At 29.4% G+C, this 12023-nt stretch overlaps 2 protein-coding genes across 2 annotated transcripts; one reads left to right on the top strand and one right to left on the bottom strand.

Moving 5' to 3' along the window:
* Nucleotides 1–707: 707 nt before the first annotated feature.
* LOC102590008 (uncharacterized) lies at nt 708–2761 on the top strand. Its single transcript, XM_006352123.1, has 3 exons — nt 708–976; nt 1050–1133; nt 1559–2761. The coding sequence occupies exons 1-3, from the start codon at nt 929–931 to the stop codon at nt 2477–2479; spliced, it is 1053 nt and encodes a 350-aa protein (XP_006352185.1). The 5' UTR covers nt 708–928; the 3' UTR covers nt 2480–2761.
* Nucleotides 2762–5883: 3122 nt separating this feature from the next.
* Nucleotides 5884–9852, bottom strand: LOC102589672 (non-specific lipid transfer protein GPI-anchored 1). The gene is made up of 2 exons (XM_006352122.2): nt 9448–9852; nt 5884–6303 (listed from the first exon to the last, which is right to left on the bottom strand). Exons 1-2 carry the CDS (start codon nt 9788–9790, stop codon nt 6053–6055), a joined length of 594 nt encoding a protein of 197 aa, XP_006352184.1. The 5' UTR covers nt 9791–9852; the 3' UTR covers nt 5884–6052.
* Between the last annotated feature and the right edge of the window lie 2171 nt (nt 9853–12023).

Raw genomic sequence — 12023 nt, 5'->3', positions numbered from 1 at the left:
ACAGTTTTTAAATTTATTTAATTACTAAATGCCAACTTATTAACAATACAATATATTGTAGTTGATTTGTTGAAGCTTTATTACTAACTATGTCCCTCGCTAATTAATTCATAAACTTTATGAAAACTAAAAATCATCTGAAATTTATTTTCTACGTTATCGATGTAAGAGAATAGTTACACTGTCTCAACATTTAACATACTAATTACATAGTATAATTTTCTTTATTAATAGGTTTAAATACATTAACAACATAAGAATCTTCATATTATCATAATATATAAATTAAATACCTTCTGAAAGGTCATTTCAACATCTTAGTAAATTGGTCTTCTGAGCATTCTTTAATTTGATAAAAAAGAAAAGGTTTAATACGATCATTTAACTTGATTTCAGTTGGCATATATGTTCTCCAACTTTAAATGTGCACATATAGACATTTAAAATTATATAAAATTGAACAATAAGACACACACATTCTATGTGGCATAATCCACGGTCAAAATACTCCTTCTTTCGCATAGATCAGAAGAGTAGAAAAGATCAATTGGATCGAAAAGAGTAGTACTATCTACTCATATTATATGACACTCCATTTTTTATTTAAAAACAATTTAATTTATAATGAAAAAATGTATGTTAATGCATATTTAATAAGTACACTAAATTCTAAAAAAATAAAAATTAATCTGTTCTCCAGTCAAAAACCTGAAGAATTACTTGTTTATTCTGAAGAAAATGCCTTACCTACTTATATTAATGTCGGCGTTTTGGTGTTCCCTCTTTAATTATTAACATATTTAACGTTAATTATTTGTCTGTGCAAATTAATTAGCTTCTTGTGCACCATTATTTTTCTCAAAAATTTCCCTATTTCAGCTCCTGCTTTTTTGGTTTAATTTAAATCAAAGTGCAAAAACATCACAACATGGGAAAAGACGCCCAAGAACAATTAAGCCTAAACAAAGATAACAAGGTATGACCTCTTCTATAACTTCTAATTAATTATGAAGGTTTTGTACTAATCAAGGTTTTAATTTCATGATTAGGATGGAGAAGTTGTAGAATATTCCTTGTTACCACCTATACCTAAATCACCAATTAATAGCAGACCAAACAGCATGGTGATTAAGGCAAGTTCAATTTCTCTCTATCCATATGCTAATTTTAATCATAATTTTGTTCCTATATATGGTTGATGAAAATACTAGTCTTCTTTCTTGTTTTATATTTTGGATGTGGTTGGAATGACTTGTTTTATGTAAAACATTTTATTTGAAAAAATATTGTATATATTAAAGATTTATAGTAAAATTGGTTAACTTGATGGTGTTTGTAATCTTCGAGTATGAAATATTGATACCAATGTTTTTGTTGGTTAAAGTAGTGATGTCAAGTTGAGAATTGAGATAATTGCGAAGGAAAATGACTTTCACCTAAAGTTGAGCGAAGTTATTTTTCCTGATAACCAAACGTGATATAAGTTATATTCTGAAAGACGTTTTTTGTCGTACCAAATACACCTCATGTTTAAAAAGACTTGTTGATAAATGAACAGAAAGCAAATACTGTAATTCCAGCACATTTGGTGGCAGAAGCAATATCAACACTCCATGGGCTTGATTTAAGATGGTCAGGTCCAATTACACCAAGTGAAATGCAATATGTTCAACAATATGTTTTGGCAAAGTACCCTGAATATTGCAATGGACTTGTGGAAGAAGGGGATAAAATCGATCTTTATGCACTTTGTATGAACGATGATTCGTCATCTAATGAAAAGGGAAAATCCCCGAGGAGAGAGTCCTCATCGCCTTCTTTTGGTAGTAGTAATTCAGAGTTGGGAAAAATCCAATTGGAGCCATCAAGATTGCTAGATATCCTAACAAAGAAAACTTCGTACCAAGGGAATTTCATTTCAATCCCAGAAATACAAGTCCGTAATCGAGCATTGCAACAATGTGGACTAAGTGAAGAGGAGTATTTAGTTGTTTTTGCACTTACATTGAAAGAAGCCATGATGATGATTGGAGAATGTTACCCTTTCTTCAGGGGAAATTACTACATGACAATTCTTGGTGAAGAGTATGATTGTATACGCGAATTCGTTACTTTTAAAGATTCAAAAGTGATTGCAGCACCAGAAACATGGCTTGATTTGAGGATCAAAGGATCACAACTAAGTCAATATTTTCGGAGGAAATCAAAGCATAGTCCAAAAGGGCTATTTGCTTATCCTGCTTATGTAGAAGAAACGCGCTATTCAATGCATTGGATCTCAGAAGCTCATAGAAATTCATGGCATGTTCTGTTAGATGCTTCTTGTTTGGATGCAGGAAAGGAAAGATTGGCTTTAGCATTACATCGACCCGATTTCGTGTTGTGTACAGTTGATAATACACATGCTCAGCCCTCTAAAATCACTTGCCTTCTTGTAAGGAAACAGTCCTTTGAAGCCGCAGCTTCTTCAGCAAATTAATTTTACTCAAGGTTGACAAATCAGACTTGCTCAAGTGGTTAAGCGACTCTGCTATCATCTGGTAGGTTGAGGGTTCAAGTAACTATACATGATAAGTGGAAACACTATTGATCCTATGACGGGGTGATGTGGTGGGTGGAAAAAACATAAATATTTACTCAAGGTTAGAGAAAAATTTGTGCATGTACAATTATCTGTTTACTTCTGTTGGAAAGAGAGACAATTTCTACTAGTTTTCATTTGCTTTGAATATGATTATACATCATTGAGATGTTACATTTTCTTGCCAAACTTCTTTATGGGTGGATGATCTAATTCACATATGGGAATATTTATTGAGATTTCTTTAGGGACTGATTAGAAAAGTGTGGTATTATTTTTTCTTATCTTAACTTAAGTAAGCTCAATAGTTTCCTTAGGATAGTTTCAAATATATAAAATAAATATAGTCCTATTTTATTTATAATTTTTTTTAGCTAAAAGTTATAAAAGTATATATTGATTATACACTATAGCTTACCAAAAGTAAACGAAAGTATACAATGACTATACACTATACATGAACTATACACGGACTATACATTATGATACACTCAAAAAAACTCAATATAGCTTTTTTGCTAAGGATTGTTCATCATCACATACGCTTACAAAAAATTCTAGAATTCATAAAACTTAAAGCAACCAAACAAAATTTAAGCAAGGTCGAATATGAAGTTGCCCTTCTTCACTCGAATTCTAATATTGGGCTTGCCAACTACATCATTCTTCAAGGTGGATGTAATCTTAGAAGGAAGATTTATGGCCTCGGTACAAGGAGGTAGTTGTTTTGCAATGTTCACCCATATTCGCAAGCAAATCCATTGTAGTGTTATCTTCTATGAATGTGTGAATGAAAGAGAAATGACCAAGTGAACTCATGGATTGAATCTATTTAATATCATATTTGATCTGCCAAAGGGGGTTGATCATACCTTTAACCATCTGAATAATCAAGAGGGAGTCTGACTCAACAGTAACTTTGAAAATCATGATCTATACACCATCTTCGACCAGTCTTTAGAGCTAGAGCCTTAACTGAATTATTTGAGCAAAAAACAAAATAGGCACTGAAAGCCATAATCATTGGTCCAGCAAGGTTCCTAAGAACTCCTCCACCTCCAGCACTTCCAGGATTTCCTTTACTACAATCATCCACATTCAGTAACTCAATATAGCTTAACTATACATGAAGTATACATTGACTATTCAATCTCGATCAACTTATAATCACCTCTAAACAGTTCTAAATTATAGATATGAAATCCTCTTGATATTTTGAGTCTTTTGATATATAATTTACTTGAAATGATTCACGTTTACCCTACATCAAAATTCATTTTTAAAAAAGCAGCAGCAGCAGCAAGACGAAGAAGAATGAAGCAGGCCAAATTTTGCAAGGAAAAAGTGATGAATGGTCATTTATGGTAATATTTTATATAAGAAATACAACATAATAATTATTTTGTCTAATTTACCAATTTTTATGGTGAAAGAAACATAAGTTTTACTTGGTATGTGAGGAATTATTATATAAATAAAAAAGTGTATGGTCCTACCCCTCTTCTCCACAGCCCTCCTCTTTCCCATTTCTTTCCTTTTCACTCTTTTTTTTTTTTTTGGGATAAGGGTCTGAAAAATACCCCAACTTTGATCGGATTTGCTGTTGCGATACTAAACTTTCATGAGGACCTATTACCTCCCTAGACTATTTAATACTGTATTTTTAAACATATATGTTTGCCCACGTGGACATAAAAAATAATGCAAAATTATAAATAGTAATGTGTCCACGTGGGCACATATATACCTTTAAAATACACTATTAAATAGTTCAAGAGATAAAAATACGGTATTAAATAGTCTAGGGAGGTAATAGGTCCTCATGAAAGTTTAGTATCGCAACAGAAAATCCGATCAAAGTTAAGATATTTTTCAGATCCTTATCCCTATATATAAACTGCAGACAGTGAAATTTTATTGATAAATACATATTAAATTTTGGATTATCACAAAAATTTATAAAATATTGACCAAGTCAAGTTATTGGTTAATAAAGTCGGATTAATATTTAAGTCAAAATATACGACTTAAATAATATCTAAATTACATTTGGGTCAGTCCATTGAGTTGACAATACGAGCCCAACTCATGTTGTTCAAGCCCAAGGTCCTCTAAAATTATTTGAAGACCGAAATACTCCCAAAATCCTAGCTCACAACTATATAATGGGGTCTTCATAAGACCAAAAGGGAGAAGAAGAAAAAGAAGAACACACAGAAATACATAGAGAACACACAGAACACACAGAAATACATAAAGAATTGCTCTTCTTCACGTCTTCCGCATGAAAAAAAAGTCTTCACTCCAAGTGTTGAGCCGCAAATATTCCATCAAATCAAGAGCAGTCATGAAGAGAAGAATAAAGAGATTACTTAACTTCTCTTAAAGATTTCATGATGATTGTAACCTTCGCATAAATTCAAATTCATATGCTCTTGTTTGCTTACTATTTTTCTTTCTTGTTTGCTATATTTCAGGGACGATACTTTAGACACACAAATTGGCATTCCCAGTGAGATAATTTTTACCTCACCTCTATTCTTTTCCAAAATCAAAGTTCAAGATCACTGAGATGACTTCCAAGAATGTCAACTCGAAATCTTTATCTGCATCTACATATGCATTTGTACTTGCATCTGCATCCGCAAAAATTAATGGATCCAAATTTGGTGTTGCTTTGGAAAACATCATTGATGTTACCGCGGTAAGAATAAGACTTGTCACAAGAAATCAATCCAAATTGCTAGGACAACAAGCCTCACGAGTGCCGTCTGAATCTGCTATTGGCTTTGGTTCGTCTCCAAAAGGTGTGAAGTCTCCCGCAAATCGATGTTATTCTCCATTATCTACTATGGTGATGCAAGCGATGGTGATCGAAACTTCCACCATAGAAGAACAACTTGTAAATTGGACGAAAGCAATTGAAGGCCTATCAAAGTACATCAAAGGTCAAGACGTTCAAACATACGGTATTAAATAGTTAGGGAGGTAATAGGTCCTCATGAAAGTTTAGTATCACAACAGCAAATTCGACCAAAGTTGGGGTATTTTCAGACCCTTATCCCCTTTTTTTTAAACAAAAGTTTTTATCTCATCTAATTTTTCAGATCAATTTATCTTAGTCATGACTTTTATTTATCTAATTCTTTCTATATCATTCATACAATTATATTTTCCATTTGATAATTCATATATCTTTAAATTTTATTATATCGAGAATATAAGGAAAAATAGCGAAGAGAATTATAAGAAATTTATGAAAATAGAGTTAGAGAATTTATAACTAAACATTGATTTTGAAATAAAGCAAAAAACATAAAGTTGAATAATTCACATGGTCAAACTGCACCTTAAGTCTCGTACGTAACAGCAAACTAAATCCATACGTACGTACTTGCATCAATTCATTAAAACAAGACAAAACGAGCTACAACCAAAAACTTTAAGGAAATTAAAGGCTACGTTTGACAATCAAAATACTAGTAGCTCCCTAGGAATTACAGCTAAAAAGATTGCAACAAGTGCAGCAGCCACAACTGTTCCAGTGACTGAAAGCTGGGGTCCGTTCTTGAATCCGTTGGAGACGTCTTTGTTAGTATCCGGTGATGATGATGATGATGATGATGATGAAGATCCGGAAGGTGTGGTGGATACAGGCGATTTGCTGGTCGCATTGGAGAAGATGGCATAATCAGGAGAAGTTGGAGGAATGTTGAGTAGCTCTGCATTCACCAAAAAAAGAAATTCATATGAAGGAGTTTAACTGAACACGATATTTATGCAAAGGCCGATGCATAGTTACAATACTGTGTTCATCTAAATCTAGTATTATTTCCAACGTGAAATATAATGTTATGTATAAAGATCATCTACTAAAATTATAACAAATAGTAGGTAAGAATTTATAGCTCATAATCTATCAATGTTAAAATACTTAAAAGTTGAAACCCTAGAAATTAAATTTTAGATCTACTTTTGCGTTTAAGTATAAAAGAAAGATCTTTGAAACATAGAAAAATTTAGCATTTTATTTTGTTTTATGACTTTTAAGTTAGTATCTGGAAGTTTAATGACTTTTTGTGTTAGAAAAGATAGTTAAATGATTTTTGTAAACACAAGTGATAATTAGGTGATCAACCATATGTACAATTTACCCCTAAAGTTAAATTGTCACCCTCTAAATATAGAAGTGTCATTTTTTTTTAAATTAACTAAAAATGAAATTATTCACATAAAATTGAGAAATAGAGAGTAGTATTTTCTTTACACTTCTAAATAACATATTCTTTTTCTGATAAAAGAAAAACTCTATAAATTACTCCTGTGGTCCATTTTACTTGTGATGTAGTCCCTCAACAAAATATAACGCCTTAAAACTAGTTTGACTTAATGACTCTTATTTATTCTTTAATTTCAATATAATACGCTTTGTTTAATGTTTACCACATTAATCTCTCTCCATTTTTATTAGAGCAAGTGTAAAAGTGAGGAATAATTATCTTTTTGGGCCACCCTAAAAAATATATCGAGCAAATGTGTATCTTTTGTATATTAAATATAAATATACCATAAGATATATATTATATACATAATTAGTCATTATAGTGTGTATATTTTTTGTTAGCATCCATAATTAATTTTGGTTGATGGACCAAAAATGAAAAAAAAGATCCTTGTGAAAAATAAAAGTGATTTTAGACCAATTATGTTTAATAAGCTCAATAAGTAAAATGAAGCAAATAGAGTAGGTAGCCCAAACTGACACAAATTTTCAAAACTCCGGGACATGTAGAAGACACCCCATCTAGTCATCTACCTTCCTTTCATTTTAATTACAAACTTTAGAGTCAAAATTATTCAATATACGCAAATTTTATCTCATCAAGTTATATTTATTCATTATAATAAAATAAAGAATATATTTTTTTAAAAATATTAAATCTCATATTTTAAGAAGATAATCAATAAATATCTTTGAATATATTTTATACTTTGATATATAAAAAATAAATATTTATAAATTATGATTTTAATAAAAGACTATTTATATCATCAATTTTCATCAATGTATAATTAGGACTTGAACTATTGAATACATTATGAGATAGTCCATAATTAATAAAGAGGCTAAATTTGACTAGACAGGTAGGTAGATAAAAGTCATTTTCGGGTCCCTAAATATCTGTGTCACTGTCATCATAACCAAAGCAACCTTAAATAAACGAAGAATTTTTTAAAAAGAAGAAGAGGAAGTAAGAATTTATGGTCATTTAAAATAAATTAAAGAATTATTTTTCCAATTTAGATATAAAAATATAGATCTTTGATAAAATAAAATAAACTGATTTTTTTTTTTTAAATAAGCCTAAATAGTGTATTTCTCCCAATCCAAAGTGGTCCAGCTGTTTCTTAAATTCGATCACTGTTCAAAATGAACAAGTTGATTATAATATGAATGCAATTGACAGATGTTACTCTCTGTCCCAACTACTTATTATATAAATTATATAAATTTTGATCAATATTTTGATAAGTTTTTTAAAATATATTCATATAATAATAATACATTTTATAAAAAATTTAAATATTTAAATTTTGAAATATTAAATTTATTTTTATTCAATTCTGTATCAACTATTAGTTAATTTAACTCTCATAAAAGTATCACGGACGGAGGAGTAACTTCTAAGTTTATGTATGTAGTGCATGTAATCACTCCTCTTTACTTTTTACTAGTGCCTTATTTTGAAAACTTTGTTTTTTTTATCTATTTTGATAAATTAAGAAAAATTTATTCTCTAGTATTTTGTTATTATTAAATAATTATATAAAATATTAATAATTTAATTTAGATTTCAAAAGTATAATTAATAAATATAGTTTAATAAAATAAACTCCTTACAAATGCTCCATTTTGCGTATTTGTTTAACTTGACACACCTTTGACACATAATAAAAAAATGTTACAATAAAATCCTGAATTATTATATGTTGAAAAATGAATTGGTAATAATTATAATATAATAGTGAAAATAAAATAAATTCAAAATTCTCTGTTTGTATTTTAAAAGAAATGATTTAATTAGTTCGCTTGATATTGAATTTTAAAAAATAAAGAAGATTTTTTAGTCTAGTCGTAAATTAAAGTTATGTCAAATGTACTTAAATGTCTTTTAATAATGGGGCTTTAAATATATCACGTGAAAAATTGAAATTAAAGTATTGCTAAAAAAGGAAAGAGGTCATTTTTTAAACAAACATCATTCTTTTTTAAACAAAGAGAATAATAAATTATCAATTTATTTAGTAAATAATAAATAAATAGAAAGAAAACACATCTCTACTTGACTAACTAAATTTACATACACCCCGATATGCAACATGATATAACAAGTGATCTCAAACTCTTATACGAGAAAAAATCAAGAAAAATATTAAAAACACCTATAAACTTGACGAGAATATAGGGATGTATTTCACTCATATAGTAAAATCGAGGATATATTTATGTCCAGTTAATCAAATAAAAATGTATTTTCAAGTGTATCAATAATTTGAAAATAAACTAATAATCAAAGCCGAATTTAAAAATATCTCCAAAACTTCTATTTCTATTGATAATATAGATATAAAATAATTTTTAAAGAATTGTATCAAGTAAACCAGTCATGTCTAAAAAGGATCAGAGAGAGTACATAGCTTATAAGTCAAATATTGACTATATATGGTATGACATGAACTATACGTCTCGCATGAAAATTAAATATGTCACATAACAATTTTTTCTCTATACACTATTAGAGTATAAAATGCAGCTAAATATATATATTTTTATAGTATATATTATAATTTAAAAAAAAACTTACTAGGACAGTTAGAAATACTAGCGTTCGTGAGCTTGCAAGCAGAAGGAAGCTGAAGCAATTTATCTTCTTGAATTCCCATACTCTTCAACTGAGGACTTGATCCTTTATGGATCTGTTCTATTATGTAACACAAACAAACCGGGTCATGATCTTTTATATCCTCTGCCGCATCACAACACTCCTTCGATGGCGACGGGGCCTTCCCCGTCGCGTACGTCAAACATGCAGCAACCTTTTGAAACTCCGCACCACACTTGTCACCTAGACTCTTATCATCACCATTAGCTAATACTATTCCACTACAAACGATTAGTAAAACTACTAAATTATATGCACTTGCCATTTTTTTTTTCTTTAAAATAAAAGGTACTTGGATGTTTCTGTTGTGTGATATAATTATGGAGCAAGCATAAAGTGTTATAAATAGGAATAAATGGGGTGAATGAATAATAAAGGTGAGTAGTTGGGAACGTAGTGAATTATAGGCCGGTTGTCAGCATGTGAAACGGGGATGGTCTTAAATGAAGGAAGCTGTCGTATCTGTATCTGATCAATTCATTTCCCGCTGATTCTGTTGGAGGGTTTTCATCCGTTGATCGGGTAAAATGGCATTAGAAAAAGTGGCTCCTATATATCTCACATATATCCTATCGTTATAAAATGAGCTCATATATACTTTTAGTTTAATGGAAGTGAAAAAAAATAGTCTTAAATTTATATTTTTGACTTTTAATTTAAAAAAAAATTATGTAGGGGTATATATGATCTTTCTAGCAGAGTTCAAGGTATATTTTAATCTTTTTTATACATAAATTATTTTTTGAGGTCGTTGATTATCATTATTTGAGTTTCTTAGTCTTATTTTATTTTTTTCTTTCGTTCCTTAGTGTAAAGAGAAAATTTTAAAACTATTTTTTGTGGCTATATTATAATTTTAAAATATCTTTTTTCGACTATATTGTCAATAATTTTTATATTTGAAAAAAAAAATTGGATCATCTATAATAGATTTTACAACAAAATTAGTGAAACATAAATAAATTTGACCATCAAAATAATAACTTTAAATTAGTCGTTGAAACAAAAAAAAGTAAAAAAAATATGTGTGAGGATGATTAAATATACCCATATGGGATTATATTTTTCTTTAAAAAAATAGTTTTAAAAAAAAAATTAAAATTAATTTTTTCATTTCCGTTAGAGAAAAATGATATATTTGAGCCATTTGTATAACAGTAGAGGCATATATGAGTCACTTTCATAATTAGAAGTATATCATCTCTAAATGACAAAGTTGAGGGGTGTATCAGGCCTTTTTCCCTTTTTTTTAATATTGGTTGAACACTTTATTGTAGTCTTATGCTAGGTATAACTAATGCATGAAAAAATCATGATATTAGCAATGCAAATATTTTTATTACATGTACTAGCATGATTAAAGATATAATTGTCCCTTAAAATCTTTTCCATCTCCTTTCCACTACTTATGTAAAGGATATTTTTGTGATTTTTTATTTTTTTTTTAAATTGTCGTCATTCGGCTTCAACATCAAATTTTGATCCAATAATCTTATTGATATATTTTTTGGACCAAATTTATACATTAATATTAATATTTTATTAGCATATTTGTGAAGGTAATTATCTCCCCTCATATTTTATTTTCTTGTTTTAAATCTTTGCACAAATAGTTGTTTTTTCGTAAACAATTGTGAAAGGCCACTAGTTAGAGTACTTCTCACGAGAGGTGGCAATTAGATGAGTTGGGTTAAATTTGACCGAGTCATAGTGAGTTAAGATAATAATCGGGTAAAGACCCAATACATTCAATTCAAATTTGTTTGGGTCAAAATGGATTAGGTAACGGGTTATATAACGGGTCAAGACCCAACTCAATCCAATTTTTACCAAGCTTAATTGTTTTATTTGTTCTTTCAAACTATTTTAGTACCTAATAAAATTATTAGTTTTCTTTATTATGATTATATAATGTTGGGTTCGAAAGTGATTAGGGCATCATGCGGAAGCTTACAATTGCATATCATATGGTTGATAAATCTCCCCATAAACAAAATTCTTTAAACGACTACATTGTGGATTCTATTGTGTTATGCTACGAGAATATGGATCTTCAATTTATAGATCTCCAAATTTTTCCTCTATGAAAAGAATAAATCAAATATGGAAGAAAAATATATATTTTTTATGGTAATGTTTAGTTTTTTCTTTTAAAAAGAAATAAACTTCAAATAAGGTAAGAAAATCAGGGGATAAACCCTAACAAATCTCCCCTTTTGGCTGAATTTTCTTGACAAAACTTGATCCGCCTTCTTCATATGTTTGATAATCTTATTCTTCACAAAATCTTCATGTATCACTGCTGCTTACCATGATTTAAAAATTGATAAAAAAAAATTAGAGCCCTGTGTTAAAAGTTATGAGCAGGGTTGAAAGTGGAGCTCATGCGTTAAAAGTAATATGCACGAGTTGAAAGTGGAGCTCATGCGTTAAAAGTAAGATGCATGAGTTAAAAGTGGAGTTCATGCATTAAAAGCTAAGATACATGCGTTAAAAGT

Source organism: Solanum tuberosum, unplaced genomic scaffold, assembly GCF_000226075.1.
Source record: "Solanum tuberosum cultivar DM 1-3 516 R44 unplaced genomic scaffold, SolTub_3.0 scf00145, whole genome shotgun sequence".
NCBI classification, from domain to species: domain Eukaryota; kingdom Viridiplantae; phylum Streptophyta; class Magnoliopsida; order Solanales; family Solanaceae; genus Solanum; species Solanum tuberosum.
The sequence above is the reverse complement of the archived record's forward strand: the minus strand, read 5'-3'. Positions and strand labels throughout refer to the sequence as shown.

Excerpts from the sequence above, each read along its gene's own strand:
- LOC102590008 (XM_006352123.1), top strand. The coding sequence starts at position 929 with ATGGGAAAAGACGCCCAAGAACAATTAAGCCTAAACAAAGATAACAAG. Across the intron at positions 977-1,049 it reads GCCTAAACAAAGATAACAAG|GATGGAGAAGTTGTAGAATA; the intron begins GTATGACCTCTT and ends TTTCATGATTAG. Across the intron at positions 1,134-1,558 it reads CAAACAGCATGGTGATTAAG|AAAGCAAATACTGTAATTCC; the intron begins GCAAGTTCAATT and ends ATAAATGAACAG.
- LOC102589672 (XM_006352122.2), bottom strand. The coding sequence starts at position 9,790 with ATGGCAAGTGCATATAATTTAGTAGTTTTACTAATCGTTTGTAGTGGA. Across the intron at positions 6,304-9,447 it reads TAGTATTTCTAACTGTCCTA|AGCTACTCAACATTCCTCCA; the intron begins GTAAGTTTTTTT and ends TGGTGAATGCAG.